This window comes from Bombina bombina, chromosome 1 (genome assembly GCF_027579735.1).
Source record: "Bombina bombina isolate aBomBom1 chromosome 1, aBomBom1.pri, whole genome shotgun sequence".
NCBI classification, from domain to species: Eukaryota; Metazoa; Chordata; class Amphibia; order Anura; family Bombinatoridae; genus Bombina; species Bombina bombina.
The window spans coordinates 772,586,384-772,610,711 of NC_069499.1; the positions used below are offsets into that span (position 1 = coordinate 772,586,384).

General features: G+C 41.1%; 1 protein-coding gene across 1 annotated transcript in view; it reads left to right on the forward strand.

Moving 5' to 3' along the window:
• BRWD3 (bromodomain and WD repeat domain containing 3) overlaps window positions 1–24,328 on the forward strand; it is a 466,754-nt gene that overhangs the window by 367,319 nt on the left and 75,107 nt on the right. Inside the window, exon 39 of the mRNA XM_053715025.1 lies at window positions 14,261–14,410. Coding sequence (XP_053571000.1) covers window positions 14,261–14,410 — 150 coding nt within the window. The remainder of the gene's footprint in view (window positions 1–14,260; window positions 14,411–24,328) is intronic.

Sequence of the window (24,328 nt, forward strand, 5' to 3'; positions counted from 1 at the left end):
GTGGAAAAGAGTTCTCTGTTACCGCTCACAAGGGTTCCTTTTCTAGGGACTCTTATAGATTCTGTAGAGATGAAGATTTACCTGACGGAGTCCAATGCTTGCCGTGCCCTTCACTCCATTCCAAGCCCATCAGTAGCTCAGTGTATGGAAGTAATCGGCTTGATGGTCGCGGCAATGGACATAGTGCCATTTGCGCGCCTGCATCTCAGACCGCTGCAACTATGCATGCTAAGTCAGTGGAACGGGGATTACTCAGATCTGTCCCCTTTGCTAAATCTGGACCAGGAGACCAGAGATTCTCTTCTCTGGTGGTTGTCACGGGTTCATCTGTCCGAAGGAATGACCTTTCGCAGACCAGATTGGACGATTGTAACAACAGATGCCAGCCTTCGAGGCTGGGGAGCAGTCTGGAACTCCCTGAAGGCTCAGGGATCGTGGACTCAGGAGGAGAAACTCCTACCAATCAACATTCTAGAATTAAGAGCAATATTCAATGCTCTTCTAGCTTGGCCTCAGTTAGCAACACTGAGGTTCATCAGGTTTCAGTCGGACAACATCACGACTGTGGCTTACATCAATCATCAAGGGGGAACCAGGAGTTCCCTAGCGATGTTGGAAGTCTCGAAGATAATTCGCTGGGCAGAGTCACACTCTTGCCACCTGTCGGCGATCTACATCCCAGGTGTGGAGAACTGGGAAGCGGATTTTCTAAGTCGCCAGACTTTTCATCCGGGGGAGTGGGAACTACACCCGGAGGTATTTGCTCAACTGATTCGTCGTTGGGGCAAACCGGATCTGGATCTTATGGCATCTCGCCAGAACGCCAAGCTTCCTCGTTACGGATCCAGGTCCAGGGACCCAGGAGCGGTGCTGGTAGATGCACTTGCAGCCCCTTGGGTTTTCAACATAGCTTATGTGTTTCCACCTTTTCCGTTGCTACCTCGACTGCTTGCCAGGATCAAACAGGAGAGAGCATCAGTGATTCTGATAGCGCCTGCGTGGCCACGCAGGACCTGGTATGCAGACCTAGTGGACATGTCGTCCTGTCCACCATGGTCTCTACCTCTGAGGCAGGACCTTCTAATTCAGGGTCCTTTCAACCATCCAAACCTAATTTCTCTGAGGCTGACTGCTTGGAGATTGAACGCTTGATTCTATCAAAGCGTGGGTTTTCGGATTCGGTTATTGATACATTGATACAGGCTCGGAAACCTGTTACCAGAAAAATTTACCATAAGATATGGCGTAAATATTTATATTGGTGTGAATCCAAGAGTTACTCATGGAGTAAGGTTAGGATTCCTAGGATATTGGCTTTTCTACAAGAGGGTTTAGAAAAGGGCTTATCCGCTATTTCACTAAAGGGACAGATTTCTGCTCTGTCTATTCTTTTACACAAGCGTCTGGCAGGGAATCCAGACGTCCAGGCTTTTTGTCAGGCTTTGGCTAGGATTAAGCCTGTGTTTAAGGCTGTTGCTCCTCCGTGGAGCTTAAACTTGGTTCTTAAAGTTCTTCAGGGTGTTCCGTTTGAACCCCTTCATTCCATTGATATTAAGCTTTTATCTTGGAAAGTTCTGTTTTTGATGGCTATTTCCTCGGCTCGAAGAGTCTGAGTTATCTGCCTTACATTGTGATTCTCCTTATCTTTTATTCAGACAAGGTAGTCCTGCGTACTAAACCTGGGTTTTTGCCTAAGGTTGTTTCTAACAGGAATATCAATCAAGAGATTGTTGTTCCATCATTGTGTCCTAATCCTTCAAAGAAGGAACGTCTTTTGCATAATCTAGACGTGGTCCGTGCCCTGAAGTTCTACTTACAGGCAACTAAAGATTTTCGACAAACTTCTTCCCTGTTTGTCGTTTACTCTGGACAGAGGAGAGGTCAAAAGGCTTCGGCTACCTCTCTCTCTTTTTGGCTTCGTAGCATAATACGTTTAGCCTATGAGACTGCTGGACAGCAGCCTCCTGAAAGAATTACAGCTCATTCCACTAGAGCTGTGGCTTCCACTTGGGCCTTTAAAAATGAGGCCTCTGTTGAACAGATTTGCAAGGCTGCAACTTGGTCTTCACTTCATACTTTTTCCAAATTTTACAAATTTGACACTTTTGCTTCTTCGGAGGCTGTTTTTGGGAGAAAGGTTCTACAGGCAGTGGTTCCTTCTGTTTAATGTTCCTGCCTTGTCCCTCCCTTCATCCGTGTACTTTAGCTTTGGTATTGGTATCCCATAAGTAATGGATGACCCGTGGACTGAACACACTTAACAAGAGAAAACATCATTTATGCTTACCTGATAAATGTATTTCTCTTGTAGTGTGTTCAGTCCACGGCCCGCCCTGTCTTTTTGAGGCAGGTTCTAAATTCTAAATTATAACTCCAGTCACCACTGCACCCTATAGTTTCTCCTTTCTTGTCTTGTTTCGGTCGAATGACTGGATATGACATGTGAGGGGAGGAGCTATATAGCAGCTCTGCTTGGGTGATCCTCTTGCAACTTCCTGTTGGGAAGGAGAATATATCCCATAAGTAATGGATGACCCGTGGACTGAACATACTACAAGAGAAATAAATTTATCAGGTAAGCATAAATTATGTTTTTTTGCAGGAAAAAAGTTGCTCTTTTAAAATTTAAAGGGACAGTAACGTTTTTTTTTTTTTAATTTTGGGAAGCCAGTTTGATTTATTTTGGGTAAAGATAGATAGATCAAGAGGCTTTGCAAGATGTTACATGTAGCTTATGCCTTCATTCTAATGTGGAACCTCCTATCCCTTTTTGTTCATGTATTGATAAGACATTACATTTTAGGGATAGACTTTTTGAACCTGAGCCATCATTAGCCAAGGCTGATGCTGTTCAGGGGTCTCCCCTTCAGGATATGCCGCAGCTTTCTTCTCAAACGTCCCATACTTTAGTGTCTACTCATGCAGTGCCCAGTGTTTCTTCGGTTTCTCCAGTTGGGGTTTCCTTGCAGGACATTGCTGCCCAGATATCTTTTGCGGTAACTGATGCCCTTGTGGCTTTTCCCATGCTACAGGGGAAGCATAAAAGGAGATGTAAGGATTCAGTGAGTAAGGTGACTGAATCAGGTGTGGCTATGTCGAATGTTTCTTCCCATAGTTCTTCTATAGTGTCTGAGGGGGAAATCTCAGAGTCAATTTTTAAGATTTCCAGGGTCCATAAAACAGCAACAACGTTTCAAACCAGCAATTGGTTCTTAGTCATGTCAAAGAATGGATGCACAGGTGTTGTAGCTCCTAAGAAATCTAGTAAGCTGAACAAATATTTTGATGTTTCTTCAGTGGTGGAGCCATTTCCTGTTCCAGACCGTGCTTCCGAGATTATTGCACGGGAGTGGGAGAAGCCTGGGATTACTTTTTCCCCTTCTTCAATTTTTAAGAAGATGTTTCCAATTGCTGATTCTATTAAGGAGTCTTGGCAGACTGTTCCCAAGGTGGAAGGAGCAGTTTCCACTTTGGCTAAGAGAACCGCTATTCCCATAGAGGATAGTTGTTCTTTTAAGGATCCTATGGATAAAAATTTGGAGGCGTTACTTAAAAGGATGTATGTTCACCAGGGTTTGCAGTGGCAGCCTGTGTTGTGTATTGCTACTGTCACTAGCACGGCAGCATACTGGTTTGATGCATTGTCTGATTCTATTCAGACTGATACCCCTCTTGAAGAGATTCAGGATAGGATCACGGCTTTGAAGTTGGCCAATTTTGTTATCACGGATGCGTCCTTACAAGTCATTAAGTTGGGTGCAAAGATTTCTGGCTTTGCTGTTCTGGCACGCAGACACTTGTGGTTGAAGTTTTGGTCTGCGGATGTGTCATCTAAGTCTCTAAGCTTTTGTCAATTCCTTACAAGGGTAAGACCTTGTTTGGGGCTGGTTTGACTGAGATTATTTCAGATATTATGGGAGGGAAGGGTCATTCTCTCCCTTAGGATATGAGAAATAAGCAGAAAGGGCGGAGTCATTTTCGTTCCTTTTGAAAATTTTCAGGTAAGCCTTCCCCCTCCTCTTCCAAGCAGGAGCAGTCCAAGTCCTCCTGGAAGTCCAATCAGTCTTGGAGCAAGGGGAAGTAATCTAAGAAGCCTGTTACTGACTCAGTCAGCATGAGGGGTCTACCCCCGATCCGGGAGCGGATCGTGTAGGGGCAGACTTTCCTTTTTTGCTCAAGCCTGGGTTCGGGATGTTCCGGATCCCTGGGTGGTGGGCATCGTTTCCCAGGGATACATATTAGAATTCAAGACCTTTCCACCCAGGGGCAGGTACCTTCTCTCAATATTATCTGTAGACCAGATAAAGAGATAGCCGTTCTTACGTTGTGTGCAGGATCTTTTCGACCTGGGAGTCATAGTTCCTGTTCCAGTACAGGAGCAGGTTCTGGGATTCTATTCCAATATGTTTGTAGTTCCTAAAAAGGATGGAAATTTCAGACCTATTTTAGATCTCATGAGTGTAAACAAGTTCCTCAGAGTTCCGTCTTTCAAGATGGACACTATTCGTTCCATTCTTCCTTTGGTTCAGGAGGGTCAGTTTATGACCACAGTGGATTTAAAGGTTGCGTATCTGCATATTCCCATCCACAGGGACCATCACAAGTTTCTGAGGTTTGCGTTCCTAGACAGACACTTTTTCAGTTTGTGGCTCTTATATTTGGTCTTGCAACAGCTCCCAGAATTTTCTCAAAGGTCCTGGGAGCTTTGTTGGTGGTGCTTCGGTTGCAGTGGTGCCTTATCTAGACAACATTCTGGTTCAGGCGCCATCTTTTCAACTAGCAACAACTTGTTGTCTTTTCTGCGCTCCCACGGATGGAAGGTGAATTTAGGAAAAAGTTCCTTGATTCCAGCTACAAGGGTGGTGTTCTTGGGAACCATAATAGATTCTCTAGCAATGAAGATTTTTCATGTAATTGGCAAGAGTCTATGAGCTTGTGACGTATGGGATATACAATCCTACCAGGAGGGGCAAACTTGCCCAAACCTCAAAATTCCTATAAATACACCCCTAACCACACCCATAATTCAGTTTTACAAACTTTGCCTCCTATGGAGGTGGTGGAGTAAGTTTGTGCTTGATTTCTATGATTTCTTCTATAAGCGCTTCTAAGCATTCTGAAGCCCAATTCCTCTCAGAGTACAGTGTTTGTCAGAGGGATGTGAAGGGAGTATCGCCTATTGATTTTATGTTTTTCCTCGCAGGAAATCTTTTCAAAGGTTCTCTGTTATCGGTCATAGGGATTCACCTCCTACCTCCCTTTTCAGATCGACGATATACTCTGATACCATTACCTCTGCTGTTACTTTTTCAGTACTGGTTTGGCTATATGCTATATGTGGATGGGTGTCTTTCGGTAAGTATGTTTTCATTATTTAAGACACTCCCAGCTATGGTTTGGCGCTTTATGTATTAATATAAAGCTTTAAATATATGTATTTTACTTATATTTGCCATGAGTCAGGTCTATGTATATTTTCTTTTGCAGACTGTCAGTTTCAGTTTGTGAAGCATGTTTTAGGAAGTTATTTTTCTTACCTTGGGCATAGTCCTTTTTTTCAAATTGACTGTTTTTTTTTTCTTTAAATTTCGCAGGAAAAATTAGGCTTACGAGGTCGCAAAATGCTGTTATTTATCGCGTCTTTCTTGGAGCTAGAATTTTTTGGTGCGAAGATAAGTCTTTGATGACGCATGTTCGTCATTTCCGGCGTCTTAGTTGATGCCAAGTTTTTCTTGCAAGCAGTTGCATCTGTTGCGTCTTTCCGGACGTTGTTGGCGCAAAAAAAATTTCAACTTCCTTTTGCGTTGTGCGTCATTCTTGGCGCCAAAAAATGTTAGTTTATTTTTCACCCCACTTCCTATATGCCTCTTGCCTTCTATATGCTCACAGAGCTATGCTGTTTGCTTTTTTTCCCATTCCTGAAATTGCCATATAAGGAAATTGTAATTTTTGCTTTTATGTTGTTTTTTCTTTTACATTTTGCAAGATGTCTCAATCTGATCCTGTCTCAGAAGGAACTGTTGGAACCCTGCTGCCTGATCACAGTTCTACCAAAGCTAAGTGTATCTGTTGTAAATTAGCTGAGATTATAGCTCCAGCTGTAGTATGTAACAGTTGTCATGATAAGCTTTTGCACGCAGAAAACGTTTCCATCAGTACTAGTACAGTTTCTATTGTTCTTTCAACATCTAATGTACATGATATCCCTGTTGATATGAAAAATTATATTGCTGATGCGATACAGAAGGCTTTGTCTGCTATTCCATCTAATAAATGTAAAAGGTCTTTTAAAACTTCTCATAAAATTGATGAAATTTCTAATGACCGACAACATACTGAAATATCCTCTTCTGATGAGGATCTCTCTGATTCAGAAGATCCTACCTCAGACATTGACACTGACAAATCTACTTATCTTTTCAAGATTGAGTATATTCGTTCCTTATTGAAAAAAGTGTTGGTTACTTTGGATATTGAGGAGTCTAGTCCTCTTGATATCAAAACTAGTAAACGTTTAAATTCTGTTTATTATCCACCTGTGGTTACTCCTGAGGTTTTTCCAGTTCCTGATGCTATTTCTGATGTGATTTGCTAAGGAATGGATTAAGCCTGGTACTTCTTTCATTCCTTCTTCTAGGTTTAAAAGTTTGTACCCTTTGCCAGTGGCTATATTAGAGTTGATGGGGCTATTTCTACTCTTGCCAAACATACTACTATTCCTATGGAAGACAGTACTTCTTTTAAAGATCCTTTAGATAGGAAACTTGTATCTTATCTAAGGAAAACTTATTTATATTCTGGCTATATACTCAGACCTGTCATTTCTATGGCTGATGTTGCGGCTGCATCAACCTTTTGGTTGGATAGCCTAGCGCAACAGGAAACAGATCTTGATTTGTCAAGCATTTTTTGTTTGCTTCAACATGCGTATTTTATCTGTGATGCCATTTTTGATATCGTCAAAATTGATGTTAAATCTATGTATTTAGTAGCTATTTTAGCTAGAAGAACTTTGTGGCTCAAATCTTGGAATGATGACATGGTATCTAAGTCTTGATTACTATCTCTTTCTTTCCAAGGTAACAATTTATTTGGTTCTCAGTTGGATTCAATTATTTCAACTATCACTGGGGGGAAGGGAGTTTTTTTGCCTCAAGATAAAAGATCTAAGGGTAAATCTAAAGCTTTTTATTGTTTTCGTTCTTTTCGACAGAATAAGGAACAGAAAACCAATCCTTCCCCTAAAGACTCTGGTTCCAATTGGAAACCTTTAAGTTGGAATAAATCCAAGCCTTTTAAGAAACCAAAGCCAGCCCCCAAGTCTGCATGAAGGTGCGGCCCTCAATCCAGTTCAGCTTGTGGGGGGCAGATTGAAATTATTCTAAGACATTTGGGCAGATTCTGTTCAAAATCAGTGGATTCAGAGTATTGTCTCTCAAGGGTATTGAATAGGATTCAGAGTAAGACCTCCTGTGAGAAGATTTTTCTCTCATATTCCAGCAAATCCGGTGAAGGCTCAAGCTTTTCTGAAGTGTGTTTCAGATCTAGAGCTTTCAGGGGTAATCATACCAGTTCCATTTCAGGAACAGGGTCTGGGGTTTTATTCCAATCTATGCATTGCCCCAAAGAGGGAACTCATTCAGGCCAGTTCTGGATCTGAAGTTTTTGAATCGTTTTGTAAGAGTCCCAACTTTCAAGATGGTGACTATAAGGACTATTCTGCCTTTTGTTCAGCAAGGTCATTTTATGTCCACGATAGACTTACAGGATGCATATCTTCCCATTCCGATTCATCCAGACCACTATCGGTTTCTGAGATTCTCTTTTCTAGACAAGCATTACCAGTTTGTTGCTCTTCCATTTGGTGCCCTTTTATCTGTTATCAGAGGACAGGGTATTGCGGCGTTTCCTTATTTGGATGATATCTTGGTACTAGCTCAGTCTATACATTTAGCCGAATCTCACGTGAATCAACTAGTGTTGTTTCTTCAAAGACATGGTTGGAGGATCAATTTTCCAAAGAGTTTCTTGATTCCTCAGACAAGGGTCACCTTTTTAGGTTTCCAGATAGATTCAGTGTCCATCACTCTGTCCTTAACAGACAAGAGACGAATGAAATTGGTTTCAGCTTGTCGAAACCTTCAGTCTCAATCATTCCCTTCAGTGGCTATGTGCATGGAAGTTTTAGGTCTCATGACTGCAGCATCGGACGCGACACCCTTTGCTCGTTTTCACATGAGACCTCTTGTTCGGATGTCCAGTTGCTAGCTTCGGCCACTTCCTCTAAGACCAGACCTTCTGTCTCAAGGGCCGTTTTTCCATCAGGATCTCAAATCGTTAAATTTGAAGGTATGGAAATTGAACAATTAGTGCTTAGTCATAGAGGTTTCTCTGACTCAGTGATTAATACTATGCTACAGGCTCGTAAGTCTGTTTCAAGGAAGATTTATTATCGAGTTTTGAAAACCTATATTTCATAAATTCTCCTGGCATTCTTTTAGAATTCCTAGAATTTTAGTTTCTTCAGGATGGTTTGGATATAGGTTTGTCTGTAAGTACTTTGAAGGGACAAATCTCTGCCCTTTCTGTTTTAATTTCATAGAAAGATTGCTAAGCTTCCTGATATTCACTGTTTTGTTCAGACTTTGGTTCGTATCAAGCCTGTTATTAAATCAATCTCTCCTCCTTGTAGTTTTAATTTAGTATTGAAGACTTTGCAGGCTCCTCCTTTTGAGCCTATGCATTCTTTGGATATTATCTACGTTCTTGGAAAGTGTTTTCTTTTGGCTATCTCTTCAGCTAGAAGATTTTCCGAATTGTCTGCTCTTTCTTGCGAGTCTCCTTTTCTGATTTTTCATCAGGATAAGGCTGTTTTGCAGACTTCGTTTAAATTTCTTCCTAAGGTTGTGAATTCTAACAACATTATTAGGGAAATTGTTATTCTTTCCTTGTATCCTAATCCCAAGAATACTCTTGAAAGCTCTTTGCATTCTTTGGATGTTGTAAGAGCTTTGAAATATTATGTTGAAGCTACTAAAGATTTCAGGAAGACTTCTAGTCTATTTGTTGTCTTCTCTGGTTCTAGGAAAGGTCAGAAAGCTTCTGCCATTTTTTTGGCATCTTGGTTAAAGCTTTTGATTCATAAGGCTTATTTGGAGGCGGGATAGTCCCTGCCTCAGAGGATCACAGCTCATTTTACTGGATCAGTCTCCACTTCTTGGGCTTTTAAGAATGAAGCTTCAGTTGATCAGATTTGCAAAGCAGCATCTTGGTCTTCTTTGCATACATTTACAAAAAAAATTACCATTTATTTTATTTGCTTCTTCTGATGCAGTCTTTGGTAGAAAAGTTCCTAAGGAAGCTGTTTCAGTTTGATTCTTCTGCTAATGTTTTAAGGTTTTGTTTTTTTTCCACTTTATGAGAAACTTTTTTTTTGTGGATTTAATTTTTCCAGCGGAAAATGGCTGTTTTTATTTTATCCCTCCCTTTCTAGTGACTCTTCTGTGGACTTCCACATCTTGGGTATTTCTATCCCATATGTCACTAGCTCATGGAATCTTGCCAATTACATGAAAGAAAACATAATTTATGTAAGAACTTACCTGATAAATTCATTTCTTTCATATTGGCAAGAGTCCACGAGACCCACTCTTTTTCTGGTGGTTATGATTTTTTGTATAAAAGCACAATTATATTTCCAGTTCCTTTTTTTTTTTTTTTTTTTTTTTGTATGCTTTTTTACTCCTTTTTCTATCACCCCATTACTTGGCTATCCGTTAAACTGAATTGTGGGTGTGGTGAGGGGTGTATTTATAGGCATTTTGAGGTTTGGGAAACTTTGCCCCTCCTGGTAGGTTTGTATATCCCATACGTCACTAGCTCATGGGCTCTTGCCAATATGAAAGAAATGAATGTATCAGGTAAGTTCTTACATAAATTGTTTTTTCTGACAGAAGCCAGAAGAACAAAGATCTTCAACTCTTGTCTTGCCCTTCAGGCCCCTCCTCGGCCATCAGTGGCTCAGTGTATGGAGGTTATTGGTCTGATGGTGTCAGCTATAGACCTCATTCCGGTTGCTCAGTTCCATCTCAGGCTGCTGCGGTTATGCATGCTCAGGCAATGGAATGGGGATTATGCAGATCTGTCTCCGCAAATTGTTCTGGATCAGACGACAAGAGATTCTCTTTCGTGGTGGTTGTATCAAGATCTTTTCTCCCAGGGAACCTGCTTTCGCAGACCTACCTGGGTGATTGATTATGACCACAGATGCCAGTCTGCTGGGATGGGGAGCTGTCTGGGGCTCATTAAAGGCTCAGGGTTTATGGACTCGAGAGGAGTCGGCAGTTCCCATAAATATTCTAGAGCTGAGGGCAATCTTCAATGCTCTTCTGGCCTCAGCTTCAGCCCAGTTTATCAGGTTGCATTTGGACAACATCACGCCTGTGGCTTACATCAATCATCAGGGAGGAACTCTGAGTTCCTTGGCCATCACAGGGGTAGCCAAGATTATTCAGTGGACGGAGACTCACAACTGCTGTCTGTCCACTTTCCAGGGGTGGACAGTTGGGAAGCGGATTTTCTGAGCAGACAGAATTTTCACCTGGGGGAGTGGGAACTTCATCCGGAGGTGGTTTCCAGCTTGATTCTCAAATGGGGACAGCCGGAGCTGGATATCATGGCATCTCGACAGAATGCCAAGCTCCCGAGGTACAGGTCGAGGTCAAGGGATCCTCAGGCTGTACTGATAGATGCTCTGGTGGTTCCTTGGAATTTCAGTCTGGCATACGTCCTTGCCTCCTTTTGCTCTCCTTTCTCGGGTCATTGCTCGGATCAGACATGAGAGGGCGTCGGTGATTCTCATCGCACCAGCGTGGCATCCCAGAATCTGGTATGCAGATCTGGTGGAGATGTCATCTCTTCCACCTTGGAGACTTCAGCTGAGGAAGGACCTTCTACTTCAGGGGCCCTTCCTTCATCCAAATCTCGTTTCTCTGAAGCTGACTGCTTAGAGATTGAACGCTTGATATTATCTAAGCGGGGGTTTTCTTAGTCGGTAATTGAGACTTTGATTCAGGCTCGTAAGCCTTTAGCTAGGGAACTTTACTATAAGATATGGCTTAAATATCTGTATTGGTGTGAATCCAGAGGGTTCTCTTGGAGTAGAGTTAGGATTCCTAGGATTTTGTCTTTTCTCCAGGAGGGTCTGGGGAAGGGTTTATCTGCATGTACCTTGAAGAGTCAAATTTCTGCTTTATCTATTTTGTTACATAGGCGTCTGGCGGATGTGTCAGGTGTTCAATCTTTTTGTCAGGCCCTGGTTAGAATACGGCCTATGTTTAAGTTTGTTACTCCTCCTTGGAGTCTTAATTTGGTTCTTAGAGTTCTTCAACAGGCTCCGTTTGAGCCTATGCATTCTTTGGATATTAAGATATTATCCTGGAAGGTTTTGTTTTTAGTTGCTGTTTATTCGGCTCAAAGAGTTTCGGAGCTTTCAGAGTTGCAGTGTGTATCTCCTTACCTTATTTTTCATTCTGATAAGGTAGTCCTGCGTACTGCCTTAGGTTTCCTTCCCAAAGTGGTTTCGGAAAGGAATATTAATCAAGAAATTGTTGTTCCTCCTTTGTGTCCTAATCCTCCTCATAAGGAGCGTTTGTTGCACAACCTGGATGTAGTTCGTGCGTTGAAATATTATTTGTAGGCAACTAAGGATTTTCACCAGTCTTCTTCTTTATTTGTTGTCTTTTCTGGGAAGCGTAAGGGTCTGAAAGCTACGGCTACTTCTCTTTCCTTTTGGCTTAGGAGTGTTATTCGTTTGGCATATGAGACTGCTGGAAAGCAGCCCCCTGAGAAAATCATGGCTCATTCCACAAGGGCTGTTTCTTCTTCTTGGGCCTTCAAAAATTAAGCTTCTGTGGAACAAATTTGCAAAGCTGCCACTTGGTCATCTTTACACACTTTATTTCTAAATTTTACAAGTTTGATACTTTTGCTTCGGCTGAGGCTTCTTTTGGGAGAAAGATTCTTCAAGCAGTGGTGCCTTCTGTTTAGGATAACTGTCTTCTACCTCCCTTATCTGTGTCCTCTGCCTTGGATATTGGTTCCCAATAGTAATTTTGATGATCCGTGAGCTCACCGTGCCATTAGAAAGAAAAGAAAATGTATGCTTACCTGATAAATTTCTTTCTTTCTGGACATGGTGAGTCCACAGCCGCCCTGTATTTTTCAGACAGTTTATTTTTCTATAAACCTCAGGTACCTCTGCACCTTATGTTTCTTCCTTTCTCCTTTCCTTTTGGTTGAATGACTGGGGTTTGTGGGTAGGGAAGTGATATTTAACAGCTTTGCTGTGATGCTCTTTGCCTCTTCCTGCTGGCCAGTAGTGATATTCCCAATAGTAATTATGATGATCCGTGGACTCGGTGTCAAGAAATAAATACATTTATCAGGTAAGCATAAATTTTCTTTTCATGCAGCCATATCTGGGATGTCTCTTCAAGTGGTATATCAGTTTTCACAAGAAAATCCCTAAGGTTGCGTCCTCTTGTACTCTACCCTAGGAGTCCCCCAATGGGTGAAGTGTAGGTTGGGGTCAGATTGAATAAGTCCGGCGGTTGGTCCGTGCGGTTTCCTTGATGATTAAGTATACTTGGTGGGCGTCACCTTTGACGACCATGATCAGCTCACTGTAATCGAAGTGACAGATCCTGCTGATCTACGGTAATGGTTTATTTACTTATAATAAAGTTTGGCCGGTTTGATTAGTAATTGGCTGTATGGAGTGATAAGGTGTTTGACTTGCTATTCTTTTTGTGTATTAGTATGTTTTTTTTTTTTCTTTCTTCCTTTTTTTTTTTTGCATTAGCTACGTCATGTAAGGGTGTGTGTTAGCTATCCAATCGGGTTATGAGACTGACGGCCATACTTTTTGTTGTATTTTACATATTGGACATATTTGTTGTATTTTTCCCATTGTTTATATATATATATATATATATATATATTTGTGTGTGTGTGTGTGTATGTGTGTATATATATATATATATATATATATATATATATATATATATCTCACACAGAGGAAGTCCAGCACTCACTTGCAAACTATTAGCTAAGATTTGAAGCAAAAGAGTTAGTTACCGCATCTGGCCATATGGGACAAGCCCGGGTACCACGTCAAGGTCTCTCCCAAAACCTGGGTCCTTAAAACAGCCTTACAATGCATACTCTCAATCAAGCAAACTTGGAAGAAGTTAAGGGTGCACAGGCTTATGTAATCACCCTAGACCACTGGTGTGTGTGTGTTCATGTATTATCGGTTATTTGTAGAACAGATTCTGCAGCGTATATGTGTGTGTATATGTAGAGAGAGAGAAAGTATTTTGGAATATTTGCTTCTTTAAAATGGTACAGTTTGGTGGTGGAACCAGTACTGTACAGACCAATATCTGAGACTACAGTTCCCACAATCCTATGAGCATGTTTTAACTTTTATCTCATAAAAACTTCAGTCCAAAGTGAGGTCTTGCATGGAATCCATTAGTCTAATCTTTTACTACTGCCTTTAACTTCAACCGCAAATTAACCTGCAAAAAATCATGGCTGACCATCCACTTAATAATAAATAATAATAATAATAATAAAATAGTACATATTTAAAATAATAAAACAATATGTCTTGTAAGGGCAATAAAATGTATTTAGCAAAATAAAATATGTTGCAGAGTAAGGAGTCCATTTAAAAGGACATTAAACTGCTGACTAGAACTACAGTAGGGTGGTTACTACACACCATTCTGTTGATTTCCCTTCTGTACTTGCAGTTCTTTTTAAATCTGTTCTCCTATTTTAACCCATTATGGAAGCCACTATGAACTCAATCCTAGAGAACAAAATCCCTTGTCCTAGAAGACAAACTGCTGTTCTACCGGTTCCCTTTCCAATAAAATTTCTCTTGCTCCTCAAATTGGTGGGAATGCTGAAAGGAAGGTTATACTTTAACTCAGTCCATATCAAATGAAACTTGTACCAAGTAAATTCATTCTGCGTGTGCATGTTGCGTCATTAACGGTTTGATCTTGGTGTGTCAGTTCTAACAGACTTCTCTTTCCGATAAAAACATAAGATATTCAAAGCAGTGTTTGACCATTTTTGTTTTAATCATATATTTCTTTTTCAGTTTTTGTTCTCATATGAGTTTTTTTTGTATTCGTGCTGTTAAAAATTTAAAATAGAGTGGAAATAATTATTTTTATTTCTATAGTGTCTGATGAGGCAGTGGAGCCTGATAATATAATCCCAGATGAACAAATGGATGAAGAGCCATCCTTATCTACACCACCTGACCTAAACAGAAATGAAAGAGAGCTTGAGGAAACTAGTGGTGGTAAGACTAAACGCTCTCCTGTGAAAGGTAAACACATGGTTTTTATAGTGCTTTTTTTTTTTTCTTCAGATACTATTTTATCTTTATGCTTCTGTACAATGTGACGGTCTGTTAAGCCATATGTCTAAATTTGTTGTTTACACTTTGCGTCACCAGCTCCTACTGAGCATGTGCAAGAATTCACAGAATATACATATATACATTTGTGATTGGCTGATGACTGCCAGATACCACAAGAGGAGTGGAAACAGAGAACTGAAATTTGTCATAAAAAAGTTCAAGCTAAGTGCCATTGCATTGTCTATCATGCATTTGTTTATGGAAATCTACTGTATTTACTCAACCTTTAAGGTGGTTTATCATTGAGTTGACTTAGTAACTATTGCAAAGAATGTTTTTCCTATCATCATTTTTGATGCAAAACTAATAATCCACCTTTTAAAAGCATGTGACACCATAGAAGCTAAGGGATGGAGGGAAAGTAAACAAAAGCTCATATAGATTGCCTAAAACTATTAACCCAAGCTTCCTTGGGTGAAAGTGAAGTAAGCACAATTTTTAAAATTATTTTACAGCAAAAGACTGCAAAATAAATAATAAATGTATATTGCAATAATGTTTCAATTGCATAAATGAAACATTTATGCATTTTTGAAAAGTCAAGTTTAATAGTCCTTTAAGCAATAAGGGATTCTTACTAAAATTTCAAACACTAAAATGTAAATTAAATGGGGGTTTTACTGGGTTATTGAAATTTCTGTGTCTGGCTGGCTAATAACAATATACAGATGGATGCCAGAATTGTTTGGATGAAAAAAACAGAGGGGGCAATGATGCAGTTTCACATTCTTCCCATATTTATAATGTTGAAGCGGGATTCACACTCACTGTAAAGGGTCAGCTACCGGGGTGACAGGAAATATTCATATGTACAGTAACTGATCCGCATTCACTGGAATTGCATAAACAGTGAGTCCAGCACCAATGTACCAGGCAATTCCTCTCTGAACAAGGAACACAGCAACCCCAGATGATTGTTTCGGCCTCGTCAGTGAGGTGTAGCCATATTCCTCTATGCACACTGAGCAAGAAGTCCATGGTCTGGTTGCCCTCCCCCCTTTCTTTCATGTAATTGGCAAGAGTCCATGAGCTAGTGACGTATGGGCTATACATTCCTACCAGGCAGGCAAAGTTTCTCAAACCTAAAAAATGCCTATAAATACACCCCCCCACCACACCCACAATTCAGTTTTACAAACTTTGCCTCCTATGGAGGTGGTGAAGTAATTTTGTGCTAGATTCTACGTTGATATGCATTTCTCAGCATGCTGAAGCCCGGTTCCTCTCAGAGTGCAGTGAATGACAGAGGGATGTGAAGGGAGTATTACCTATTGAATGCAATGGTCATCCTAACGGGGATCTATTTCATAGGTTCTCTGTTATCGGTCGTAGAGATACATCTCCTACCTCCCTTTTCAGATTGACGATATACTCTTATATACCATTACCTCTACTGATTCTCGTTTCAGTACTGGTTTGGCTATCTACTTTATGTAGATGAGTGTCTTTTGGTATGTTTCCTTTTATTTATGACCCTCTCAGCTATGGTTTGGCACTTTATATGTAAACTTCTAAATATATGTTTCTTCTGTTAAGTGTGATCAGTCCACGGGTCATCATTACTTCTGGGATATTACTCCTCCCCAACAGGAAGTGCAAGAGGATTCACCCAGCAGAGCTGCATATAGCTCCTCCCCTCTACGTCACTCCCAGTCATTCTCTTGCACCCAACGACTAGATAGGATGTGTGAGAGGACTATGGTGATTTTATTTAGTTTTATTTCAATCAAAAGTTTGTTATTTTTAATAGCACCGGAGTGTGTTATTCCTTCTCTGGTAGAGTTTGAAGAAGAATCTACCAGAGTTTTTTCTATGATTTTAGCCGGAGTAGTTAAGATCATATTGCTGTTTCTCTGCCATCTGAGGAGAGGTAAACTTCAGATCAGGGGACAGCGGGCAGATTAATCTGCAAAGAGGTATGTAGCAGCTTTTATTTTCTGACAATGGAATTGATGAGAAAATCCTGCCATACCAATATAATATCATGTATGTATATTTTACATTTGAGTATTCTGGGGAATGGTACTTCACTGGAATTACACTGTGTATATAAGACTTTAGCCTATTTGCAAGCAACAGGCTTTTTAATAACTCTTAATTTATGTTAAACGTTTTTGCTGGAATGTAAAATCGTTTTCATTTTCTGAGGTACTGGGTGAATAAAATGTTTGGGCACTATTTTTCCACTTGGCAGTTGCTTGATCTAATTCTGACAGTTTACTGATCTCTCTCATTGTTGTGTGTGAGGGGGAGGGGCCTTTTTTGGCGCTTTTGCTACGCATCAAAAATTTCAGTCAGAAGCTCATTGTTTTTTCCTGCATGTTCCGGTTCATCTTACAGAACTCAGGGGTCTTCAAAGCTTGTTTGAGGGAAGTAATCTTCACAACAGAGCTGTGAGATTGTAGTTGACTGTGATAAAAAAACGTTTATTCTTTAACTTTTTTATGCCATCAGGGTTAGTTATTCTTTGCTAATGGGAACAAGCCTTTGCTAAAATTGTGTTTTGTTTTTACAAAGTTTGATGCTGTAACCTTTTCAGTTTATTGATTTCAACTGTCATATATCTTTCTGTGCTTCTTAGGCACAGTACGTTTTTCATTGTATTTTACTTGAATAATATTTCCAAGTTGCAAGTTTAGTTGCTAGTGTGTTAAACATGTCTGATTCAGAGGATGAGACCTGTACTATTTGTGCTAACGCCAAAGTGGAGCCCAATAGAAATTTATGTACTAACTGTATTGATGCTACTTTAAATAAAAGTCAATCTGTACAAATTGAACAAATTTCACCAAACAACGAGGGGAGAGTTATGCCGACTAACTCGCCTCACGTGACAGTACCTGCATCTCCCGCTCGGGAGGTGCGCGATATTGTGGCGCCCAGTACATCCGGGCGGCCATTACAAATAACATTACAAGATATGGCTACTGTTATGACTGAGGTTTTGGCTAAATTACCAGAGCTAAGAGGCAAGCGTGATCACTCTGGGGTGAGAACAGAGTGCGCTGATAATGCTAGGGCCATGTCAGATACTGCGTCACAACTTGCAGAACATGAGGACAGAGAGCTTCATTCTGCGGCTGACGGTTCTGATCCAAACAGATTGGATTCAGATATTTCAAATTTTAAATTTAAGCTGGAAAACCTCTGTGTATTACTAGGGGAGGTGTTAGCGGCTCTGAATGATTGTAACACAGTTGCAATACCAGAGAAAATGTGTAGGTTGGATAAATGTTTTGCTGTACCAACAAGTACTGACGTTTTTCCTATACCTAAGAGACTAACTGAAATTATTACTAAGGAGTGGGATAGACCCGGTGTGCCGTTCTCACCCCCTCCGATATTTAGAAAGATGTTTCCAATAGACACCACCACACGGGACTTATGGCAAACGGTCCCTAAGGTGGAGGGAGCAGTTTCTACTTTAGCTAAGCGTACCACTATCCCGGTGGAGGATAGCTGTGCCTTTTCAGATCCAATGGATAAAAAGTTAGAGGGTTACCTTAAGAAAATGTTTGTTCAACAAGGTTTTATATTGCAACCCCTTGCATGCATTGCGCCAGTCACGGCTGCAGCGGCATTCTGGATTGAGTCTCTGGAAGACAACCTTAGTTCAGCTACTCTGGACGACATTACGGACAGGCTTAGAATCCTTAAGCTAGCTAATTCATTCATTTCGGAAGCCGTAGTACATTTAACTAAACTTACGGCTAAGAATTCCGGATTCGCCATTCAGGCGCGCAGAGCACTGTGGCTAAAATCCTGGTCAGCTGATGTAACTTCTAAGTCCAAATTACTTAATATACCTTTCAAAGGGCAGACCTTATTTGGGCCCGGTTTGAAAGAAATTATCGCTGACATTACAGGAGGTAAGGGCCACGCCCTGCCTCAAGGCAGAGCCAAACCTAAGGCTAGGCAGTCTAATTTTCGTTCCTTTCGGAATTTCAAAGCAGGAGCAGCATCAACTTCCACTGCTCCAAAACAAGAAGGATCTGTTGCTCGCTACAGACAAAGCTGGAGACCTAACCAGTCTTGGAACAAGGGCAAGCAGGCCAGGAAACCTGCTGCTGCCCCTAAAACAGCATGAATTGAGGGCCCCCGATCCGGGATCGGATCTAGTGGGGGGCAGACTTTCTCTCTTCGCCCAGGCTTGGGCAAGAGATGTCCAGGACCCCTGGGCGCTAGAGATAATATCTCAGGGATACCTTCTGGACTTCAAATTCTCTCCTCCAAGAGAGAGATTTCATCTGTCAAGGTTGTCAACAAACCAAACAAAGAAAGAGGCGTTTCTGCGCTGCGTACAAGAACTTTTGTTAATGGGAGTAATCCATCCAGTTCCACGGTCGGAACAGGGACAAGGGTTTTACTCAAATCTGTTTGTGGTTCCCAAAAAAGAGGGAACTTTCAGACCAATCCTGGATTTAAAGATCCTAAACAAATTCCTAAGAGTTCCATTGTTCAAAATGGAGACTATTCGGACAATTTTACCCATGATCCAAAAGGGTCAGTACATGACCACAGTGGATTTAAAGGATGCTTACCTTCACATACCGATTCACAAAGATCATTACCGGTATCTAAGGTTTGCCTTCCTAGACAGGCATTACCAGTTTGTAGCTCTTCCATTCGGATTGGCTACAGCTCCAAGAATCTTCACAAAGGTTCTGGGTGCTCTTCTGGCGGTACTAAGACCGCAGGGAATCTCGGTAGCTCCGTACCTAGACGACATTCTGATACAAGCTTCAAGCTTTCAAACTGCCAAGTCTCATACAGAGTTAGTACTGGCTTTTCTAAGGTCACATGGATGGAAGGTGAACGAAAAGAAAAGTTCACTCGTTCCACTCACAAGAGTTCCCTTCCTGGGGACTCTTATAGATTCTGTAGAAATGAAGATTTACCTGACAGAGGACAGGTTAACAAGACTTCAAAGTGCTTGCCGCACCCTTCATTCCATTCAACACCCGTCAGTGGCTCAATGCATGGAGGTAATCGGCTTAATGGTAGCGGCAATGGACATAGTTCCCTTTGCTCGCTTACACCTCAGACCACTGCAACTGTGCATGCTAAGTCAGTGGAATGGGGATTACTCAGATTTGTCCCCTCCTCTGAATCTGGATCAAGAGACCAGAAATTCTCTTCTATGGTGGCTTTCTCGGCCACATCTGTCCAGGGGGATGCCATTCAGCAGACCAGACTGGACAATTGTAACAACAGACGCCAGCCTTCTAGGTTGGGGTGCCGTCTGGAATTCTCTGAAAGCTCAGGGACAATGGAGTCAGGAGGAGAGTCTCCTGCCAATAAACATTCTGGAATTGAGAGCAGTTCTCAATGCCCTCCTGGCTTGGCCCCAGTTGACAACTCGGGGGTTCATCAGGTTTCAGTCGGACAACATCACGACGGTAGCTTACATCAACCATCAGGGAGGGACAAGAAGCTCCCTAGCAATGATGGAAGTATCAAAGATAATTCGCTGGGCAGAGTCTCACTCTTGCCACCTGTCAGCAATCCACATTCCGGGAGTGGAGAACTGGGAGGCGGATTTCTTAAGTCGTCAGACTTTTCATCCTGGGGAGTGGGAGCTTCATCCGGAGGTCTTTGCCCAAATACTTCGACGTTGGGGCAAACCAGAGATAGATCTCATGGCGTCTCGACAGAACGCCAAGCTTCCTCGTTACGGGTCCAGATCCAGGAGCAGTCCTGATAGATGCCCTGACAGCACCTTGGGACTTCAGGATGGCTTACGTGTTTCCACCCTTCCCGATGCTTCCTCGATTGATTGCCAGAATCAAACAGGAGAGAGCATCAGTGATTCTAATAGCACCTGCATGGCCACGCAGGACTTGCTATGCAGACCTGGTGGACATGTCATCCTGTCCACCTTGGTCTCTACCTCTGAAACAGGATCTCCTGATACAGGGTCCTTTCAAACATCAAAATCTAACTTCTCTGAAGCTGACTGCTTGGAAATTGAACACTTGATTTTATCAAGACGTGGGTTTTCTGAGTCAGTTATTGATACCTTAATACAGGCTAGGAAGCCTGTTACCAGAAGGATTTACCATAAGATATGGCGTAAATACCTATATTGGTGTGAATCCACAGGTTACTCTTGGAGTAAGGTTAGGATTCCTAGGATATTGTCTTTTCTACAAGAAGGTTTAGAAAAGGGTTTATCTGCTAGTTCATTAAAGGGACAGATCTCAGCTCTGTCCATTCTGTTACACAAACGTCTGTCAGAAGTTCCAGACGTTCAGGCTTTTTGTCAGGCTTTGGCCAGGATTAAGCCTGTGTTTAAAACTGTTGCTCCGCCATGGAGCTTAAACCTTGTTCTTAACGTTTTACAGGGCGTTCCGTTTGAACCCCTTCATTCCATTGATATAAAGTTGTTATCTTGGAAAGTTCTATTTTTAATGGCTATTTCCTCGGCTCGAAGAGTCTCTGAGTTATCAGCCTTACATTGTGATTGTCCTTATTTGATTTTTCATTCGGATAAGGTAGTTCTGCGTACTAAACCTGGGTTCTTACCTAAGGTAGTCACTAACAGGAATATCAATCAAGAGATTGTTGTTCCTTCTTTGTGTCCAAATCCTTCTTCGAAGAAGGAACGTCTACTGCACAATCTGGACGTAGTTCGTGCCCTAAAATTTTACTTACAGGCAACTAAGGAATTTCGACAAACGTCTTCTCTGTTTGTCGTTTACTCTGGTCAGAGGAGAGGTCAAAAGGCTTCTGCTACCTCTCTTTCCTTTTGGCTTCGTAGCATAATTCGTTTAGCTTATGAGACTGCTGGACAGCAGCCTCCTGAAAGAATTACAGCTCATTCTACTAGAGCTGTGGCTTCCACTTGGGCCTTCAAGAATGAGGCCTCTGTTGAACAGATTTGCAAGGCTGCAACTTGGTCTTCGCTTCATACTTTTTCCAAATTTTACAAATTTGACACTTTTGCTTCCTCGGAGGCTATTTTTGGGAGAAAGGTTCTTCAGGCAGTGGTTCCTTCTGTATAAAGAGCCTGCCTATCCCTCCCGTCATCCGTGTACTTTTGCTTTGGTATTGGTATCCCAGAAGTAATGATGACCCGTGGACTGATCACACTTAACAGAAGAAAACATAATTTATGCTTACCTGATAAATTCTTTTCTTCTGTAGTGTGATCAGTCCACGGCCCGCCCTGTTTTTTTTTTGTTTTTTTTAAGGCAGGTAAATATTTTTTAAATTATACTCCAGTCACCACTACACCCTTGGCTTCTCCTTTCTCATTGGTCCTTGGTCGAATGACTGGGAGTGACGTAGAGGGGAGGAGCTATATGCAGCTCTGCTGGGTGAATCCTCTTGCACTTCCTGTTGGGGAGGAGTAATATCCCAGAAGTAATGATGACCCGTGGACTGATCACACTACAGAAGAAAGGAATTTATCAGGTAAGCATAAATTATGTTTTTATACTTATATTTGCCATGATTCAGGTTAATCAGTATATTTCCTTTTTTACAGACTGTCAGTTTCATTTTGGGAAATGCATATGAAAAAATTATTTCTTACCTGAAAATTTTTCAATTGACTTTCTTTTCTAAATTGCGGGCTGTTAGACTCGCGGGAGCGCAAAATGCTATAATTTATTGCGTAATTTTTGGCGCGAGAATCACGTTGACGTAATGACGTAATTTCCGGCGTCTTAGTTGGCGCCCAGAGTTTTCACGTAGTTGCGTCATCTATGACGCTCGTGTTTGTTGCAGACCTTTTTGGCGCCAAAAAATATTTTGTCAATTGTGGGCGTCATACTTGGCGCCAGATTTTTGACATTAAGTCATTATTTCTTTTTGCTTCTGGTTTCCAGAGGCTTATTCTGTTTGCATTTTTTCCCATTCCTGAAACTGTCTTATAAGGAAATTGATAATTTTGCTTTATATGTTGTTTTTTCTATTACATATTGCAAGATGTCTCAATCTGACCCTGTCTCAGAATCTACTTCTGGAATGCTGCTGCCTGATGTCGGTTCTACCAAAGCTAAGTGCATTTGTTGTAAACTTGTGGTAACTGTTCCTCCGGCTGTAGTTTGTTTTAGTTGTCATGATAATCTTTCAAAAGCAGACAATATTTCCATTGTTGTTCCTTCAACATCTAATGTTCAGGATATTCCTGTATATGTGAGAGAATTTGTTTCTAATTCTATTCAGAAGGCCCTGTCTGTTATACCACCTTCTAATAAATATAAAAGGTCTTTTAAAACTTCTCATAAATTCGATGAATCTTTAAATGACAGACAGCATTCTGATTTATCTATCTCTGATGAGGATCTCTCTGGTTCAGAAGATTCTGCCTCAGATATTGACACTGACAAAACTTCATATTTTATTTAAAATGGAGTATATTCGTTCTTTATTAAAAGAGGTGTTGATTGCGTTAGATATGGAGGAGACTAGTCCTCTTGATATTAAAACCAGTAAACGTTTGAATTCGGTTTTTAAATCTCATGTAGTTATTCCAGAGGTTTTTCCAGTTCCTGATGCTATTTCAGATGTAATTTCTAGGGAATGGAATAGTCTGGGTACTTCATTTACTCCTTCAAGGTTTAAGAAACTGTACCCTTTGCCGACTGATAGATTGGAGTTTTGGGAAGAGATCCCCAAAGTTGATGGGGCTATCTCTACTCTGGCTAAGCGTACTACTATTCCTACGGCAGATAGTACTTCTTTTAAAGATCCTTTAGATAGGAATCTTGAATCTTATCTATGAAGGCTTATTTATGTTCAGGTCATCTTCTTAGGCCTGCTATTTCCTTGTCTGATGTTGCTGCGGCTTCAACTTTTTGGTTGGAAACTTTAGCGCAACAAGTACCAGATCCTAATGTGTATAGCATTGTTAAGCTAATTCAACATGCTAATAATTTCATTTGTGATGCCATTTTTGATATCATTAGAATTGATGTCAGGTATATGTATTTAGCTATTTTAGCTAGAAGAGCTTTATGGCTTAAATCTTGGAATGTGGATATGACTTCTAAGTCAACGTTGCTATCTCTTTCCAAGGAAATAAATTATTTGGTTCTCAGTTGGATTCTATTATTTCAACTGTCACTGGGGGGAAGGGAGCCTTTTTGCCTCAGGATAAAAAAATCTAAGGGTAAATTTAGGGCTGCTAACCATTTTCGTTCCTTTCGTCAGAATAAGGAACAGAAACCTGACCCTTCCCCTAAAGGAACGGTTTCCAATTGAAAGCCTTCTCCAGTCTGGAATAAATCCAAGCCTTTTAGAAAATCAAAATCAGCCCCTAAGTCCGAATGAAGGTGCGGCCCTCATTCCAGAGCAGCTAGTAGGGGGCAGACTATGATTTTTCAAAGATGTTTGGATCAATTCAATCCAAAATCATTGGATCCAGAACATTGTTTCTCAAGGGTACAGAATAGGTTTCAAGTTAAGACCGCCTGTGAGAAGTTTGTTTCTCTCACGCATTCCAGTAAACCCAGTAAAGGCTCAGGCTTTCCTGAAGTGTGTTTCATACCTGGAGTTATCTGGGGTAATTGTGCCAGTTCCATATCTAGAGCGGGGTCTGGGGTTTTAATCAAATCTGTTCATTGTTCCAAAGAAAGAGAATTCTTTCAGACCAGTTCTGGATCTAAAAATTTTGAATCGTTATGTAAGAATACCAACATTCAAAATGGTGACTATAAGGACTATTCTGCCTTTTGTTCAGCGAGGGCATTATATGTCCACAATAGACTTACAGGATGCATATCTTCGTATTCCGATTCATCCAGATCACTATCAGTTCCTGAGATTCTCTTTTCTAGACAAGCATTACCAATTTATTGCTCCTCCTTTTGGCCTAGC